Source organism: Oikopleura dioica, chromosome PAR, assembly GCF_907165135.1.
Source record: "Oikopleura dioica chromosome PAR, OKI2018_I68_1.0, whole genome shotgun sequence".
NCBI lineage: Eukaryota > Metazoa > Chordata > Appendicularia > Copelata > Oikopleuridae > Oikopleura > Oikopleura dioica.
Window position 1 is genome coordinate 13242471 of NC_137293.1, and position 17782 is coordinate 13260252.

The 17782-nt window shown below is 39.5% G+C and overlaps 5 protein-coding genes across 10 annotated transcripts in view; 4 read left to right on the plus strand and 1 right to left on the minus strand.

The window, feature by feature from the left end:
* Positions 1-186: 186 nt before the first annotated feature.
* On the plus strand, positions 187-2151 carry LOC145703185 (uncharacterized). 3 transcript variants are annotated; one of them, XM_081780508.1, is made up of 7 exons: positions 187-302; positions 352-488; positions 631-736; positions 784-887; positions 952-1025; positions 1086-1663; positions 1703-2151. In XM_081780508.1, exons 2-6 carry the CDS (start codon positions 381-383, stop codon positions 1432-1434), a joined length of 741 nt encoding a protein of 246 aa, XP_081636634.1. In that variant the 5' UTR covers positions 187-302; positions 352-380; the 3' UTR covers positions 1435-1663; positions 1703-2151. The 3 variants fall into 3 exon arrangements, with proteins under 3 accessions (XP_081636634.1, XP_081636636.1, XP_081636635.1); XM_081780510.1 differs by having other exon boundaries at positions 1706-2151; XM_081780509.1 differs by having other exon boundaries at positions 204-302; positions 343-488.
* A 304-nt stretch (positions 2152-2455) lies between these two features.
* LOC145704849 (uncharacterized) lies at positions 2456-4545 on the plus strand. 3 transcript variants are annotated; one of them, XM_081782315.1, is made up of 8 exons: positions 2456-2528; positions 2621-2821; positions 2955-3060; positions 3105-3211; positions 3274-3347; positions 3424-4056; positions 4098-4289; positions 4397-4545. In XM_081782315.1, exons 2-6 carry the CDS (start codon positions 2690-2692, stop codon positions 3752-3754), a joined length of 750 nt encoding a protein of 249 aa, XP_081638441.1. In that variant the 5' UTR covers positions 2456-2528; positions 2621-2689; the 3' UTR covers positions 3755-4056; positions 4098-4289; positions 4397-4545. The 3 variants fall into 3 exon arrangements, with proteins under 3 accessions (XP_081638441.1, XP_081638444.1, XP_081638442.1); XM_081782318.1 differs by having other exon boundaries at positions 2958-3060; XM_081782316.1 differs by lacking the exon at positions 2456-2528 and having other exon boundaries at positions 2582-2821.
* Positions 4546-5601: 1056 nt separating this feature from the next.
* Positions 5602-7728, minus strand: LOC145703945 (choline dehydrogenase, mitochondrial-like). The gene is made up of 7 exons (XM_081781362.1): positions 7122-7728; positions 6947-7082; positions 6509-6890; positions 6279-6467; positions 5930-6237; positions 5818-5888; positions 5602-5762 (listed from the first exon to the last, which is right to left on the minus strand). The coding sequence occupies exons 1-7, from the start codon at positions 7725-7727 to the stop codon at positions 5712-5714; spliced, it is 1743 nt and encodes a 580-aa protein (XP_081637488.1). The 5' UTR covers position 7728; the 3' UTR covers positions 5602-5711.
* Positions 6397-17782, plus strand: part of LOC145703927 (solute carrier family 25 member 3-like) — a 43493-nt gene continuing 32107 nt past the window's right edge. For both annotated transcript variants that reach the window (XM_081781342.1, XM_081781343.1), the window contains exon 1: positions 6397-6400. The gene's annotated coding sequence lies outside the window, so the exon portion shown is untranslated. The remainder of the gene's footprint in view (positions 6401-17782) is intronic.
* Positions 8891-16319, plus strand: LOC145701953 (G protein-activated inward rectifier potassium channel 4-like). Its single transcript, XM_081779165.1, has 13 exons — positions 8891-9060; positions 9696-9891; positions 10478-10551; positions 14409-14576; positions 14645-14733; positions 14778-14963; positions 15008-15175; positions 15225-15381; positions 15421-15503; positions 15570-15599; positions 15687-15872; positions 15914-16072; positions 16115-16319. Exons 1-13 carry the CDS (start codon positions 8891-8893, stop codon positions 16231-16233), a joined length of 1785 nt encoding a protein of 594 aa, XP_081635291.1. The 3' UTR covers positions 16234-16319.

Consider the following 17782-nt stretch of genomic DNA (forward strand, 5'->3'; position numbering starts at 1 on the left):
TACGAACTCGAGTTGTGAAGATTGCATCAATTTGGGTTATATCATTTTGCCCTTATCAAGCGGGTGACTCATGCAAATACAGGTTCCGGTCAAAACCAGATTAGCACGCGCCGCAGGTCATTGATAATGGCGCCACCTGTTTTCCCTTTTTTGAAACGCCGAAGTGATCACAGTCACTTCAGTCACATTTTTTGCAAATTTCGAGACTTCCCTTTTCTCAAATTTTTCTAGACTTCTGTTTCAACTGGAGAAAATCTTCAAAAAAGGCATCGCGGAACTAGCGGAATAAGCTCGCATTTTTTGTAAGTCAATCATTCTCAGTTGAATCTCTCATCCCAAAAGTTGATTCAGAAACCATAACTTTACCGAGCGCCTGAGAGATGAAACAGAAGACGAGCCGCAAGTGTAAGAGAAAAGTGAAAGTCAAACAAGAGATGCCTAACATGAACAAACGGTTGAAGGTGGATCCGGAGGTGATTGAAATCGAGGTAAGAGCGTTAAAATAGAGATTTCTCGGGGATTGAAGGGAAGTATGACTCATCGATTTAAAGGCGCCTAATCCGCAATCGAGCAATTTTTATTCACAAGCAGCTTGCTTGAAGCAGGTATTTTTCACCTTTCTGGCTTCAGGAGGCGAGCGAAGACATGAGGATTGAAGATGTTCCCAATGACGACATCCCTGGCCCTTCCAACCGGTACATTCCTCCACCGCCAAGCGTAGACCTCGAAAATCAAGGTAAGAATTTAGCGATAACTTTTAATATTTCATTCTCATATTTTCAGGTCTGAACAATAACGGGAATATCGAAGAATTTCGTGAGCGTAGACGGGCTATTCTTGACAACGTAACTACATCCTTGACGGAGATGGAGAACGATTACTACACGGTAATTCAAATCAAATTTCAAATCAGCAAATTTTAGCTTTTCTCGTGGAGTAAATTATTTTCAGATCGCCGATTTAAACAAAGAACTTCTCCTTGATCGTCAGGCTCGCCAACGCCTGAAGCGAGACATCGACGAACTAGGAAGGGTCTTTATTTATTTTCGCTCGAATATTCTTAGTAATTAGTGAAAAACTCAAACAGATGCTGAAATTCAGCAAAAAACTGCCAAGAAAGACGTCTTGGACAATGCTTACAAGAAACTCTCCAAGAGGATTGACGAGAATGAAAAATCGCTCGACAAGGCGCACGAACGAATCCGAACATTCGAAGTCTGCTACAAAAAAGTTGAGCCCAAGCCCGAAGAAAAACCAGGACAAGTTGGAGAGTTCGAGTGCCCGATTTGCAAGGAGATCTGTGGCACGGAGGAAAAGCACATGGTGTGCCTTTCGAGCTGTGGCCATCGATTCTGCAAGGACTGCATTGACAGAGTCCTAGGAACGGTTCTTTTTTCTGTTGATAAATTTGTTAATAACAAGGCAGAACCATGAACAGATGATGCGCCTATGAATGGCCAAGCAGACAATGCTCTCTTCAATGGCGCAGGAGTCCCTGATGGAGTAAACCGACGAGATCAGTTACGACGAGATGCAGAAGAGGTTCGACAAGAGAGACGAAGATTGGAACAAGAGGTACGAAATGCGGCCAATCGTTATCTTCTCTTTCGGCAACAAAGACCCGCTGCTGTCGTTCCTCAACCACCGGCTGCCCGTGCAGCAGGTAAGAAGGGTTTGAAAATATTTTCGTAGCTTATTCTAGGAGACAACAACGCTGCGGCCCCAGTGGCAAATGTTGCCGTCAATCCACCAGCAAATCCTCCACCCCGCCATAATCTGTACTTTCCTCCCCAATTTAACCAAGGACCGGCACACGTCGTGCGGGCTCGTGCATACGATCCCCGTTTCAACCAGCGCCTTTACAACAGGAAGCGCTGCCCAACTTGCCAGACAGACTTCAGGAACTGTTGACAATATCATCTTAACATATTTCAGGGGTTAATTTCTTAAAGTTCAAATCAATCTAAAGACATTTTGTCAACTCTCTGAAACAGCCGAAATAATGTTGTTCGTCTCTTCTAGTGCGCCAATCAATCCACGAACAACGATTCAGAATCAAACGCTCCCTTACTGAAACCTTTTACGCATCACACTGTCACCTTTATCTTCGATCTCATATTAGACGAATAAACCTTACAGAAAATTTTCTGACCGGGGAGTTTTCTCTATTGATGCAGCGTTAAATAGTTACAAATATTGTTGATCTTTAATTTGTTACTTACTTTTATAACGTACAAGTAACAAGTCACGGATAACCAGAATCTTTGTTGATTTAATTTTCGAAGAAATAAACGTTAAACGAAACCGACCTAATTTATTTTGCTCTTATCAAGCAGGTGACTTATAAAAACCCATTTTCCGGTCATACTCTGATTAACACGCGTTACCAGATGATGGCGCCATCTGTATTTTATTGGCACACCAGAACAGTCACAATCATTACAGTCAGTCACATTTTTCATAAATTCCAACGCGTTTTATTTTCCCGCACTTCTACTTTATCAGACTTTATCATTTCGTCAAAAAAGGTATCACGCCGATATTTTCGATCATAAAAATAAACAGCCCATTGATAATTGCCGAGAAAAACGATAATTTTGTCAGCATTCGTCATTTTTAGTCGGTCTCCCTTTCATCGCGAATTCCAAATCAGAGACCATAACGCTCGCGCGCGCCCGAGAGAACACTCATGGGACGCAAGCCAGCTCTGAGAACGAAAATAAATCACGAGAAAATAGAACTTGCCAAGAGAGAACTGAAGATGAACCAAGAGACGGAAGCGAAGCGGATGAAAATTGATCCGGACGTGATCGTCATTGAGGTGAGAACGCTGCGAGAGAGCTGTAATAAATCGAAGTTTTTCTCGTCTTGGAAAGGAAAAATGACTCAGAATCGGCGCGCCCAATCCGCAGCCGGGCTGTTTTCCCCTTCACAAGCAGATTTTTCATTTTAAGCAGGCGAGGAACGACATGAGCGACGAAGATCTCCGAGACGAAGACATGCCTGGCCCTTCCCACGCGTTCAATCCCCCATCTCCAGCTGATGAATTCGACAATCAAGGTAACTAGCGGTGGTTTGTTTTTATCAATTCATGAGCTTTTCAGACGTGAAAAACTATGCGAACATTCAACAGGAGTTTCGTGATCGTCGACAGGCTATTCTCAACAACTTGAATTCTTCCTTGAATGAAATGGAAGCTGATTATAATGCGGTAAGCCAATTTAGCAATGTTTTCTTTGTCTTATAATGAGTTTCACGAATTATAATTTTCAGATTGCCATCCTCAATGACGAACTTCTCCTTGATCGACAGACTAGCCAACGATTGAAGCGCGATATCGACGAACTAGGAATGTTTTAATAAAATAATGAATGAATAAATAAATGAATATTAATTCCAAGAATTCAATTAAAAACATCGAACAGCCGCTGAGATTCAATTGAAAAGTGCCCAGAAAGATGTCCTCGATAAAAAGTACGAGACTATCAACAAGAAGATTGAAACGAACGAAAAATCCCTCGATAGTGCAGAAGAAAGAATCCGAACATTTGAAGTTCGATACAAGCGAGATCAACAGAAACCCGACGAAAAGCCGGGAAAAGTTGGCGAGTTTGAGTGTCCGATTTGCAAGGAGATCTGTGGCACGGAAGAAAAGCACATGGTGTGTCTTATAAACTGTGGCCATCGTTTCTGCAAAGACTGCATTGACAGAGTCCTAGGAACGGCTCCCCTTTATGTTACTCGATTTTCTTGAAAACAAGGAGGAACCATGTAAAGACGACGCCAACAATGATAGAGAAGAAAGACGCCGTCATCGAATCAATGCTTTTCTCGACGAGCAACAACGTCTATTCAATGGGTTTGATGGAGTACGGCGAGAAGCAGAACAAGCACGACAAATGGCAGTAGAACTACGGCAGGCAGCTGATGAAATACGACGGGGTCCCCGCCAAGCGCGAATTGCAAGAAGAGCAGCCCGTCCTTATGGCGTGAGACTTGATGTCCCTGGGGATCCCGTTGCTGCCGATGCTCAACCTGCACCTGCCGGCGCAGAAGGTAAGAAAGTTGTCAAAGTCTCTTCCCAAAAGAATCTTTAGGAGACAACAATGCTGCAGATCCTCTGGCGGATAACGTCGCAAACCCACCGGCGGCCGGTCGTCAAATACCTCGCCTATACCAGCGTCACCGTTTGGGAAGGCACATGATGATTGGCCGTGATTGGAGAGATGACAATTTCGGCCGCTTTCTCAACAAACGATGCCCAACATGCCAGAAAAACTTCAGGAACTGTTGAAAGATAATCATAACATGATTCTAAAGACTTTTGCAGAAATAAATCAATTTTGAATCGCCCCAAATTATTTTTTTTATTTTTCAACATGCTGAAAAAGACGAGAAAATGTCGTCCGACTCTTCTAGTACTTCAACCAACTCACGAGCAAAGACTTAAAAACACACATACACCGACTTCTTATTGAAACCTTTCGTCCATTTCTCTCTCACCTTGATCTTCGATTCTTATCAGTCAAATAAACCTCCCATAAAAACTGATCAACTCTGAGTTTCATCATGCAGATAATTTTATATATCAAGCAATACGGAGCTGAAAATGTTTTTGATATCGAGTGGTTCGACCGGGAAGACAGCTGCGCTAAATTATTCATCAATCGCAACATAGCTGGTTTCATACTTACTCTTCGGTACTCTTCCTTTTCAATGAACGTCCATTTTTGTCGACGAGAAAATAAAACAGGACGATGAGTGATATTTGTGGACAGAAAACGAACTTTGATTTTTATATTCTTGCTGGTCTCATGGTCAACCTTTTTCTTATAGGTAAGCATTTATGGTACGGCCATTGATTTTTAATAACCGATAGGGCCGTCTATAATGTGGGTAATCCTCCGCTATTTCTCAAAAAAGCTCGATGAAGGAAGAGAGGATGTCTATGGCAGGCCGATTGTTCCGATAACTCCTGGAAGAAGCTTCTCAGCGGCAAATTGGTCTGGATTTATGAGCGTTAGAGACATTGAAGACACTGATTTCTACTGATTAGAATTAAATAAATGAAATCTCTAGAAAAATGATACTGAATGTTTTGAAGCGAGATATTTATTTCAGTTTTCCTGCTGGAGGCTCTTGAATATTTAATAGGAAGAGTTCAATTTGTTTTTTCTTGAAATAGAAATGAGTTGACATAATAATCCCTGCTCTTTTAGACCACAAATTACCTTTTGCTTAGCCCAATTTCATTCTTTTAATCCACGCACCTTCACTGCAAAGGGTTTAAAAACAGTTTGAACCCAATCAGTTCTTTTTTTAAATGTCAAAGAGAAATGATGTTCTTCCATCCGGCGCGAATCTCAGAAGAAAACAAAGCGTTACTAAGAAGTTGAAAAAGTACGCCATACAAAATTAATATTCATTAAATGTCATTAAGGCTACTGGTGGCTTTCACGTGCACCTCTACGCTGACCGACGAGTTTGACTCCGTGGATGATTATGAATTGCCCTTCGCGGAGTTCGACGATGTCCGAACAATTCGAAGCTTCAGAAACTAAAGATCTGTGCAGATACGAAGATGATATTTATTTAACAAAATAAGCAAGAATAATGGATGTTTTCTATTCGATTTCGGTTTGCTTTAATTTTTGATATAATGGTAATAGTCTATTACTAATAGACTGAAGCAGTATTTTTTCTTGACGCGTTTATCGTTGTTTTGAGGTATCCGATTTGAAGACAGGTGTATTTGGCATGTGCTAAAGATTTAATTGACGTATAAAGATATTGCATTCAATCTCAATTACGACTCACCAATGGTTCGAAGCCTCTAATTATATCTGATGCTCTTTCAGCGATAGCAATCGTGGGTGCATTCAAATTTCCTGAATGATAACTTTTTTTTAGACCTCAGCTCTATTCTTACCTGAGGCAACAGAAGGCATGATGGAAGAATCAACGACTCTTAGATTTTGAGCACCCATGACCATGCATTTTGAGTTAACAACTGTCATCGGGTCATCTTCTTTTCCCATTTTTGCGGAGCAACTAGGATGATACGCTGTCTCGGCGGCTTCTTTGACCCATTCGGCGATCTCTGAGTCGGATTGATATTTTTTTCCAGGGATGATTTCTTCGAGACGATGCTCGTCCATTGCCTTTTGGGCAAAAATTTCTCGAGTAAGTTTAACAGCAGCTACGAGATCGGGCAAGTCAACTGGATCCGTGAAATATCTGAAGATGCTTTGAAATTTGAGTTGAGGTTAATAACAAACCGTGGATCAATAACAGGATGATCACGTGGATTGTTTGACTTGAGCTTGAGGCTTCCGAAGGACTTAGCCCGTAAAGTGCCAACATGAGCTTGAAAAGCTTCTTCTTTTGGTAGAGTTCGACCGTGGTCAATTACTTGCGACGGGAGGAAGTGGAATTGAATATCTGGGTGGTTAATTTCTGGATCGGCGCTAGAATGAAAAATGAAAATCCTGATCTAGTAAACTCAAACCGTGATCTGATGAAAGCTCCGGCATGCATTTGATTCCCAGCACAAACTCCCTTGCCTTGAAGAAACCACTGAACCCCGATAGCCTGCATCCAAGGAATATGCTGGTATTTATAAAGTGATTTGCCCCTGGTCGTCTTGTGCTGAACATAAACCTCCAGATGATCCTGGAGATTCTCTCCAACACCAGGCAAGTTGATGCGCGGCTCTACTCCGACAGATTTGAGCTCATCCGCATTTCCAATACCAGATTGAAGGAGCAGTTGTGGCGAGTTGATCGCTCCAGAGCAAAGAATCACTTCACCAGCGTTAATTTCTACCTTTTTGTCTGCTCTTTTGAAGTGAGAAATTTGAACGCCAGTAGCAGTTGTGCGATTGAAGAGGATCTATGACCGGATAATGGTATGATTAATTGACAAAAAAAAAAAATTATCCCAAGTTCCTTATCAGTAAAGGTGCTCGTAAGAACGTCGAGATTTTCCCGCTTGAGAGCAGGCCTCAAATATGCAGATGCAGTGTTCCATCTTGTTCCTTCGTTAATATTTACGGTACATGGTAGTCGACCGAAGCCCTCTTGCTATAAATCAATTGTATTCTATATTAATTTGTATCGAACCTGGAAGCCATTGAGATCATCTGATTTCGGGTAACCGGCTTGAACGCCAGCTTCGATAAATGCATCAAATAAGGGTGTTGCTTCGAAAGACCCCTCAGTTACGTGAAGAGGTCCATCTCCCCCTCGATATAAATCACCACCTTTGTAAAAGCACTGAGCTCTTTTGAAATAAGGTAACATATGGTCATAATTCCATGTCTCGTCACCGCACTCTCTCGCCCATCTATTTTGATCCTCTGCATGCCCTCTCACGTAAACCATTGCATTGAGCGAACTTGATCCTCCAAGAACTCGGCCTCTTGGCCAGTAGAACTTTCGATTGTTGACGTTTGGCTGCGGGACCGTGTGATAGAACCAGTTGTACTTGTCGTGGTTCAGGTTGTACATCATCGCCGAGGGCATGTGGATCGTCCAGTTGATCAATTTTCCGAGCTTGTTATGAACGGGCACATCGCTCGGCCCCGCTTCTAAGAGTAGAACTGACTTTGATCCACATTCAGTCAATCTGTTTGCTAAAACGCAGCCTGCAGAACCGCCACCAACGATGACATAATCATATGTTTTCTTTGCCGCCTGAGTAGCTGCTCTCTTCCAGTTAAAAAGCATCGCAAAACCAAATGAGGATAATATGAACTATTTTCGAAATCTTCCATTTTCGGCCAATGTCAATATTTTCGAGCAAGAGCACATAAATTGTACATAAAGAACTCATGTGGGGTAAATATAAACACTCCTCGAAAATAATGCGAATTTTCCAATTCTATGGCTGAATAAAACCAGACACCATTTATTGGCAATAATTTGCAGTAATGAAGTCATCAAAATGCATGAATACCAAAATAACCCGTCAAATGTGGCACAGTAACGATTTTAAGACAGTTCATGAATGGCTCGTTGAATGCAGCCGTCGATCAAATTAAAGAGCAGCAATGTTCGTGCTTAAAATATTTAATTACTTGTTAGTTTAAAGAGAGCCCTTCACTCTAATGCCAACACATAAAATACTAAACAACACTGTAGTTCAATAGAGTCTGTTTAACTCCAGAATATAACCAGACAAGAGAAGGCGATAAAAGTAGGATCTACTTTCATCAAGCCACGGTTAAAATTCAAACGGCTATAAATCATCTGACCGTGATTTATATACAGTAATAAGCGTTTTATATAAAACAGAGTACAGTAGCTATCGACTGATTTTCATCAATAGCATTCAGATTTGAATTCTTTATCCGATCTCAGCCGTCTCCCGTCGGTTCGCACCACTAATTCGAATTCATTAAAATTAACAAATAATTGGCAGAAAACGAAGAAAAAAACAATCCCACAGAGGTAGAGAAATATGATGGAATCAAACAACGAGGAAGATTCGTCTTATTCCGACAGGAAATTTAGCACAATTTCAGAAAAAGAAAAACAATTTTGATAATCATAATTATAAACTCAGTGTTAAATTTGCCAAAGAATGATGGAAAAAGTCGCATTTATAAAAGGAATGGTTAATTACTCCCAATGTGATTGGCGGAATGACTAAAAATAAGAACTAAAACGTGGATCCTTGAATGACAAATTTGATTTGACAGTCTAAATTTATAATTTTATCACTGGCTGCAACAATTATCCAATGAAGGTATTCCTATTGAACAGCTGCGGATGCAAATGGCGCCTGAATCCTCGAAAGAAATGAGCTTTGAAAGGTGATTTGCGTTTTTAAGTAATCAAATCGCGTCTACTACCCGAGTACGGGTTAAACATTTATGCGAAAGAAAATAATGTCACTGTGGACCTGCGGATGTGCCCCTTTTCAAAGCTCTTTCAAAGAGAACTCATTCCACAAGAAAGAACAGGGCAATATGGGCAAACGGACATCCAGGCTGATAGAGACGATTAACGCTGTTTCGAGGAAATCAACGAATACCGCCGTTCAAAACTCTTCAGAAAAGTAAGAAAAATAGCCATCTGAGATGGCCCATCTCCTCAATACAAAATATTCTAAAAGCTTCTGTTTTTGATTATAGTTAAATAATTAAGAATATCAGCCTTCTTTTGTGTGAGAAAAGGGATGAATACTTAAAAGTCCTTTTCTTTGAGGAGTTCTTTTAGAAATTTGGCTTATTCTTGAGGACAGAGAAAATCAGGGACTGTTATATTTTTTTACAAGAAAGATGATCTTACAAAAGGTGAGAAAATAAGAAGAAATTGTAAGAATGGCGCTTCTGAAAAGAAACGTTTTGAAAGTGGTCAAATAGATTCTCAAAGTCAGATTTAAACTTTAGAATTCTAAAATAGATTGAAAATATTCTGACATCAACTGATTGAGATCTCCATTTGCTAAGCGTACCGCGTGCCCCGAGATATAAATTAATCTTTCATTAGAAATGCGGCTGACTTTTTGTTTAATTTTGTTTGACAACAAGGCATTAGTATTAGTGACGGGCAAGTAGTATTCAGAAATGAAACGCAAAATCAGACGCTTGTCCATTTCTTTTCAGATTTCCTCCTTCTAAATATTTAATAGCAGGTGAAATATTTAGCTACTGAGTACCTTTCTGAGTCCCCAAAATTGTTCAATTCAAGAGCAGCTAAAGTACATTATACAAATACCGAGACGGACGTCCATCATAACTGCGATTCTAGTGAGAACAAGAAAGAGAAGAACGACACGAAGGTCAAGAAAAAGAAGAAAATGAATGAGCAAAAAAAGAAGAGCGCTTGCGTCGGACTTCCGAATAATGCTTTTAGAAATGAAATGGCGACTTTGCTCTATGCCCAGGTAGATCATCAAAATTAACTACCCCAATTTGTTTATATTATTTTTAACTATATACTAGTTAAACATGTATATAGTAAAAAATACATATCAGTTTGGTAAATATGAAAAAATATTCAGGAGCTTTTAGAATCATTTTTTATAATTTGCTGAAAGAATTTTGTCTATCACATGTTACATGTAAATTAGTATTTGAGGTCCATATTACATGTTAGAAGATTTTTTATGCGCCCTTTTCATATTTTTGGTGACTTAATCCATCATTTTGCTAAAAGGGGTGAATTATTCTGATCCAAGGCTGCAAATGTGCAAGTATAAAAATAAAGGTTACTTGATTTCCTTTTCAAACAATCTCTTCAAACAATTATTAATACAAGATGCTGAGGACTTGTTTAATATTAAGTTGAACGAGCTTGTTCACTTGAGGAAGCGAATTATTGAAAGACAACTCTCGTTAATCCTCTTTGGCAAGTTATTATTCCCCCAGCGAAATGAAGAAAAAATATCTTTAATCTATCCGATAGATTCTATCGTGGTCGGAATCTCAAAAATTCTCCCTTACCTTCACCAATATTAAATTACTTTTCAGTTCAACAGCGAGCTCGAGTTCGGATCTTCAATACCTGGCACGAAGTGCAGGATCAATCCGCCGCCTTATAACAGGTAAATAAGATCAAGGTTGCTCACGAAGGGATCTGTCACCAATCATTCAAAATGAAGTCAGCTCAATTAGCATTTGAAAATCAACAATGATTCTGACAATAGCATTTGCTATTTTCAGCATTCAGAATATTTCACAAAAGACCTGCCAGAGAATATTAAGCTTCAAAAAAGAGTTTTTGACATGAACACGACTGCTATGTTTATCTTACATTGATACATAAATATTCAACGGGCCACTTTATAAAGGCAAAAAACAACAACTTGGATGTCTTTTAAGTCTTTTGACCAGAAATAATGAAGAATACTTTTGCACGTCTTTCCCAGAGAATCAAGCAAAGCCCCAAGCTTGAAATGCTCGGATATGGAAATGGCACTGCTGCCTTAGGATAGTTAATATTTTAATTATTGCAAGATTTGATGACTACTCAACACTTCTTGTAAAACCTGCTTCGTTTAAGTATTAATTTTCACAGATGTCAGTTCCGAGTATTCGTACTCGAACTTACACTATGATAACCAGTTTTTGGGAATCAACAAGGACTCCAATTTGACGCCGGGATCTACTTTTAAATACGATAACTTAGAAAGGTAACAGTCGATTTTTTTGATGAAAATCTTCATAAACGCATTTGACAGTTTTTTTAATTCTTTCATCAAATGAGAAAAATTGATTTTATTGAAAGGGAAAATAAGTTTGGTCACTTTTGTTTAGCTTTGCTAGCTGTCAGATAGTTATCGACAATCGCATAAACGTGCCTTCTATATAGTCAGGGCGACGAAACAATAATCTTTTAATATAATCGGAGAAAAACAAACGTTTCCTTTTTCGATTTGGACGAATTCCATGCAACATGAAAGCACAAAAGAAGGCAGAGAAAGAGCCTCTGGAAAAAGAGCCGGACGGATTTTACGTCGGCGATAAAAGAAAAAAATCCTTTCGAGAGGTTGGCCGAGCTTTTACGCTTCCATCAATTACAAGGGGAAAACCGGATGGCGTGTTTGAAAGAGGCTTTACTTAGAGTTTGAACGTTTTATACTTGAATTTGAGATTTGAATCATTCAATTTGAGTGACTTTATTTCAAACTCGAATTTTATGTTGAAAAGAATGACGACCGATCCCGAAATGTTGACGACTCTTATCTCGGCTTCTTTTATGAGAATGGGGTAGGTATTAGTTTTGTTGTTGATCAAAAAGTCAAGCAAAGGTAGTACTACTACCGTAGTAGGGGGTCAAAAGTCGGGGAGCCTCTAAGCCTAAGCCTAACCCACGGGCTACGCCCCCAGGCCCCCCAAAGGCCTAACCAAGGGAGCTTCGCCCCCGGGACTCCCTAGCAGGTAGGGTCCCCTAACCCTCACACTAACTAAGATGAGGGCTAATAGAGGACAGTCATTTATGGCGCCCGACCGAGTACCCCGCTACATCAAAGTTAAGATTGAATATTTCATAGAAGCAAAGAAAAAATACTTTGCGATAAACTTTTCAGAAGGTCCTTTTGGAGATTGCCCTAAAGTTTTTTTAACACTTTCTAAAAGAAAGCTTCTAAAATTTTAAGTGGACAACTACTTCAATGACAAGCTTCATGTACCTTGTCACCACGACAGTGCATAGATTATAGTTGTACTTTCCACAATGAGTTTTTCATTTTTAATTCAGCGAGGCAACTGTGCCTCCAACCGACCGAACAGTCGGTTTTAGTTGCACACATTCATTTCATCCCAACTTGAGTACAAAAGAAACCATTTTAAAAGGCTTTATTTTTTGAAATAATAAACTGTGAAAGAGATTAAAAAGAGACTTGATTATGGCAAGGCGATTGAGCCAAATAACTGTCAGTTAGTGGTTCAACTTAAGGATAAATAAGCTCAAAAATTGAAGATTTTTTTAAACAGAAATCTGAACCTTTACAGTACTTATGACCTCGACGCAGGCCCATTTCAAGGGGGACGGCGCAAGTCTCATATCTCCCTTCAGTCAGACTTCGCGACCTCAGTCTCGGTGTTCAACCTTCTTTCAAAAGACCAGCTCGAACCGAGCTCTTTAATTGTGAACCCTTTCAAAGACACATGGGGTGCATTTACCTCTGGCCGTGCAAGTCGACTTTCGTACGACTCTCGAGACTGGGCTCAGTCGCGACCAGGAGGCTCTCGCTTGTCCAAATACTCCTCGCCAACTGACAGTATTCGCACTTATGCCAGCAGTTTCTTTGGAAGGTACAGAAACAGTAATGGCACTCGTGGATAAACCTTTGCGGACACGCGCGGAAATCTATAATCTTTAGAAGATAAGCCCGATTTTATATCTTCTAACACGATAAAGAGCTCTTCTTTTTTCAGTCGCTCATTTTCAACTGAAAAATAGGCGTTTTTTATATGTATTGGAGGCAAAAGACAAAGAGACAAAACTTAAACCCTGATTAGAATTATAATATCCTGCTGCTTAGAGATATTAGAATATTTAATTGATTTTTTGTGGATTTCCTTCCTCGGAACGGCGAGGTTAAAAGTTAATTAGGCGCATTTATATGCATGGATATCGGCTGACTAAATATCACCCCGATAAGTTGTTATTTCGCTCCAAGACTGCCCTAACCAGGTGCGGTTCAACGGGCAGAACTGCTCATGAATAAGTAATTAAATAAGCTGGCATCGAAAAAAAGGAAATCTCTCAAAAATGATTTGATCGTCAAGCTAGAGATTCCATTAACCACCTATTTCGGCAAATTTTATTCGTATTTTTCGAACTCTTTTCTAAGATGATAAAACCAGGCGACTTGGCAAAAAATCTGCTCGCACCAGGTTTAAACACTAGAAATTAAAGATGAATCACTTCATCAGAAATTAAAATCTACAGATAGCATGTGATTTTAGCGTTGATGGTTCCAATGCTGACGCGGTTTTACCCGACGCCAGAAACTAGCACGTAAGAAATCTAACAAGTCAATTTTAAAGTGAGCTTAAAAAAAATCTTTTGTTGATTATTCTAAAAAAACAGCTTCAAAGTTTCAGAATTGAAATCTTAAGTAGGCACCAAGAAAGAAATAAGCCAGATCAGTTAACGTACATCTTCAGTTGTTCACTGATTATCAAGCTCAGAAGAGTATACTACCGTATATACCGTGATTAACTGAATAAAGCGGACTGAATAGTTATCGAACTAGTTGTCGCTCTGGTGTATGTTGATGACCCAGGAGATGATCCCTTGACGGTGCAATATTCTTCCATTTAATACCATCCTCTGTCCGCAGAATCATCCCATTTCCATAATGCTCCCGTCACATCAGACAATTCACAACTGAATGCTCCATTTTTCCCAGTCTTCTAATCATAAAAATAGACGACAACCAGCAAAATGCTGGAAAGAGCATCAACGATCAAGAGAAGGTTGTTTTTGATATGAAATATAAGAGAAATTTTCCCCTTTTTTCGAGTTTAAAAAATCTATAAAAAGTATAAAACGGGTATTTTACTCAACCAGAGAACGCTCTCTTAATGAACTTAATGATATCTTGAACTCAAGATCCCCATAAATGAACTCACTGACTCAATAGACCAAGTGTCAGAAAAAAAATGAGAATTGCGTAAAATACGACTTGAACCCTTTCATCAATAATAAAAACGCGGACACTTAATTAAGGAGCTAATCTGACCAACAGCATTACATCAAAGCGTGGTTATATTTAAGTCCGCTCATAAATTTATAAGCCATTTGTTCAAATCTTCTGAGCAGCGTACTGTATTTGCCATAATTCTGGTTAACTTAAATGAAAGGCGAAAAATATACACTTTTGTCGCGACTCAGCTCGAACGAATCTGAGTGTCTTTTCAAAATTATTCGATTCGTTTATGATGTTTTTAGGCGAGCGAGCCATGCTAATGTTGGAAAGGGAAAACCCGAGAGACCGAAAGTACCGAGATTTATGCGAAAAAATGGCCACTGTAATATACGACAAGCGGCACAAGACAAACGCGAGAAATATATGTCCGATCTCTTCACTACATTCGTGGATCTTGACTGGATGTACAGGTAAAATTGTCGATCTCGAAATTATGGAAAGTAAATTTAGATAAAAGTTAACTAGTTATATTTTTAAGTATCGCCTTGTTTATCGGCTTCTATGCTATTATCTGGGTCATCTTTTCATTTCTTTACTGGGTTGTCGCTTTTATCCGCGGTGATCTTGGTAAGTCCCGTGCTGAGCCCCAAACTCTTGCTAAAAAATTGTAGCATACTGGCAAGCGCAGCAATTGTTCATGGACAACTTTGTCAAACTAGCAAAAGCGAATGAAACTGACAAGATTAACTTTATGCAAGTAGCGCGAGATCGAAGAATCGCTTCGATTGTTATGAATTCTATGAGTGTTGCTGGCGTCTTCAATGGAAAATATGAAAAATACAGAAATATTCTCAGAAGTAAGAGTTTCAGTCGAACAGTTTTGTTTAGCATGTTAATTTAGGCTTGATTTACTATCCGTCTCAAGCGCACAAGCCTTGCTTCCAACATGTTCACAGCTATGCGACCGCTTTTCTATTTTTCATCGAAACCGAAACCACTGTCGGTTATGGAAAACGGGCCATCACCGACAACTGTCCCGAAGCAATTCTTCTGCTTGTTTTTCAGGAACGTCAGAAACATTCTAATTTTCAGCCAAAGTGCTTGATTTCTGTTTCGAGCTTACAAAAAGTGTCTTCTTGGAACGTTAGTGGATGCCGTTCTTGTCGGCTGCATTTTTATTAAAATCTCCAAACCAAAAAATCGAACAGACACACTTATCTTCTCCGAAAAAGCTGTAATTGCCCAAAGAGATGGAAAGTTCGGATTTATGTTCAGGTACTTTTGGCAATCTGAAAGAAGTTGTAGAAGTTTAAGGGTCGGAAATCTGAGGAATTCTCTCATTGTTCAATGCAAAATCAGGGCGAAATTCGTTAGATCGCGACATACTGAAGGAACTGGTTCTTGTTGACTTGATAAGTATTTTTGTATTTTTATATTGATGTCATTTATGAACCAGCTCAAAGAAGGCGAGTTCATTGCTCTTGACCAAACAGGTAGAATATTACTGATATTCTATCAGTCTTAAAACAACAATCATTACAAGTCAAGGAAGGAGAGAATCGTTACTAACGACTATTCAGACATAAATATTGGATTCGATACTGGTGCCGACAAGCTTTTCCTCGTGACGCCATTGATTGTTTTTCATGAAATCAACGAGAAGAGCCCATTTTGGGATCTTTCAGAAGCGGACATCTATAACGAGCCTTTTGAAATAATTGTCATTTTGGAAGGGACGGTTGAGAGCACTGGAATGATTTGCCAAGGTGAAATTTTGCTTGAAAGTCTAAATTTATCAATTTTTTAGCGCGGACATCGTATTTAAACAGGGAGATACAGTGGGGCTATCGATTCATGCCCATGCTCTTCCTTGATCGACATCATTTCTCGGCGGATCACTCGATGTTTCACTCAACCTATGAAGTGAGGATGCCAGTCTACTCGGCAAAACAAGTTTTTAATCAATGTAAGCTCTCGCTTTAAACTACCCAAACTTATTTTATCAAAGCCGGCGAAAAAGAAGGCGACCAGCGTAAGTCAGGAAACCGTAAAACCGGAAGAATGGCAATCGGATGCGATTCAGCATCCTGTAATTCCGGAGCAACCATCCCAACTCAAGAAATTTGAAAATTTCTCTTGCTTTATGTAAATTGTTCAAACTGTTACATTATTATCAATTCTTCCGATGGTCATGATCGTGATCATAAAGTTCATCGAGCTCGTTCATTTATTGAATAAAATTTGAGTAAACATTTAATACATTTAATGATATTCCTGTCAAAGTTCGTTGAACTTTTCAAAAGTTTTGGACATGTAATAGTTTTGATTATTTTCCCTAATAACGTCCGTTATTCTCATATAAACACGTATTGCTTCGAGGAAATCGACTGTTTTTGGTTTGTAATCAGTAATAAACGCTAACTACTGATTACTTCCATCTTGGTGATTTTCAAACCAAAACCTTCAGGCAACCGTTGGATAATTGAATCAAAGAGGATTATTCTACCCGCAGCAATTTGAGATATCTCTCTTGTTGTCATCTCGGTTTTCTCCGAAGTCAATAAGCTCCAAAAATCTAATCGACTCATCTCCAAAGTACCCATTTTTCGTTTATGACGTTCGTCTTCACAAACCATCATTCTCCCCGTGCTGCGACGGATTTAAATTCGGCTGCTCCTGGATCGCGCGGAATCCTGGATCGCGCGGATCCCGGATCGCGCGAATTCCTTGATCACGCGGATCGGGTGATTCAGGATTCTGCGCGATCCAGGATTTCGAAAAATCTGAAATTCAATTTACAATTTTGCTTTTCTTATCAAAAATGGCCAGAACTGTTGTTAACTTCTCAATACACGGGCGCGCGACTAAGCGCTCAAAACACGGGGTCGGGTGAGGGGACCACAATGCATTATTCAGCCCCCCGCGGCGCGCAAAATTCGGAGTGTGATAAAGAGCGCTCAAGACTTTTAGCTCTAACTTGCGTTTCCGGCAAGCAAAAAGTTTCAATACATATCGCTGGAAAGGTTGAACACTCTCCTATCAAGATTTACAATTAATTTTGCAAAATACTTTTTGGATTTACAGCTGATGAGTGAAAGATAAATCCGGTGCAAAACGCCACCACTTTTGAGAAAACTTCCGAAATTTCACAAAGTGGTTCGTTTTCGACACCTTAGCTCACATTTCAAAAATCAGGTCAAATGGATTATCACAACAGAAATTACGGCGGCTCAAAGTCGCCGTGGTCGGTTGAACCGACCACGTGTATTGAGAAGTTAAGCCATGTAATTCTTATCTTTTCAATTTAGAAATGTCAGAATATCAAATAAATATAGAACCTTCAACGAATTCATCATTCAACGATTTTAGTTGTTTGATTTCCGGGACCTACTTTTATGCGCAGGGATTAGCAGGGCGCAAGTTCCATTTGGAGGTGACAAATGGTCCATTTGAAATGGATGGCAGTCCCGGATTTTCATAGGGACAGATTAGGATAAAAATTGAGAGCTATTCTTATTTAAGATAAATTATTTATCATCGATTCCCTTCATTTTCTTCTTTTGATTCTTTTCAAAACGTTTCTCAAATAAATAGCTGTCCCTGCGAAAATCCGGGAATACCTTCCATTTGTCACCTCCAAATGGAACTTGAGCGCTGCTAATCCCTGCGCATAAAA

Coding starts and splice junctions, on each gene's coding strand:
- LOC145703185 (XM_081780508.1), top strand. CDS start 381: ATGAAACAGAAGACGAGCCGCAAGTGTAAGAGAAAAGTGAAAGTCAAA. Junction 888..951: donor TGGAGAACGATTACTACACG/GTAATTCAAATC, acceptor AATTATTTTCAG/ATCGCCGATTTAAACAAAGA. Junction 1,026..1,085: donor AAGCGAGACATCGACGAACT/AGGAAGGGTCTT, acceptor AAAAACTCAAAC/AGATGCTGAAATTCAGCAAA.
- LOC145704849 (XM_081782315.1), top strand. CDS start 2,690: ATGGGACGCAAGCCAGCTCTGAGAACGAAAATAAATCACGAGAAAATA. Junction 2,822..2,954: donor CGGACGTGATCGTCATTGAG/GTGAGAACGCTG, acceptor TTTCATTTTAAG/CAGGCGAGGAACGACATGAG. Junction 3,348..3,423: donor AAGCGCGATATCGACGAACT/AGGAATGTTTTA, acceptor AAAACATCGAAC/AGCCGCTGAGATTCAATTGA.
- LOC145703945 (XM_081781362.1), bottom strand. CDS start 7,727: ATGCTTTTTAACTGGAAGAGAGCAGCTACTCAGGCGGCAAAGAAAACA. Junction 7,083..7,121: donor ATGATCTCAATGGCTTCCAG/GTTCGATACAAA, acceptor ATTGATTTATAG/CAAGAGGGCTTCGGTCGACT. Junction 6,891..6,946: donor GAGCACCTTTACTGATAAGG/AACTTGGGATAA, acceptor TCCGGTCATAGA/TCCTCTTCAATCGCACAACT.
- LOC145701953 (XM_081779165.1), top strand. CDS start 8,891: ATGTCACTGTGGACCTGCGGATGTGCCCCTTTTCAAAGCTCTTTCAAA. Junction 14,734..14,777: donor TTTTATCCGCGGTGATCTTG/GTAAGTCCCGTG, acceptor AAAAAATTGTAG/CATACTGGCAAGCGCAGCAA. Junction 15,873..15,913: donor CACTGGAATGATTTGCCAAG/GTGAAATTTTGC, acceptor TCAATTTTTTAG/CGCGGACATCGTATTTAAAC.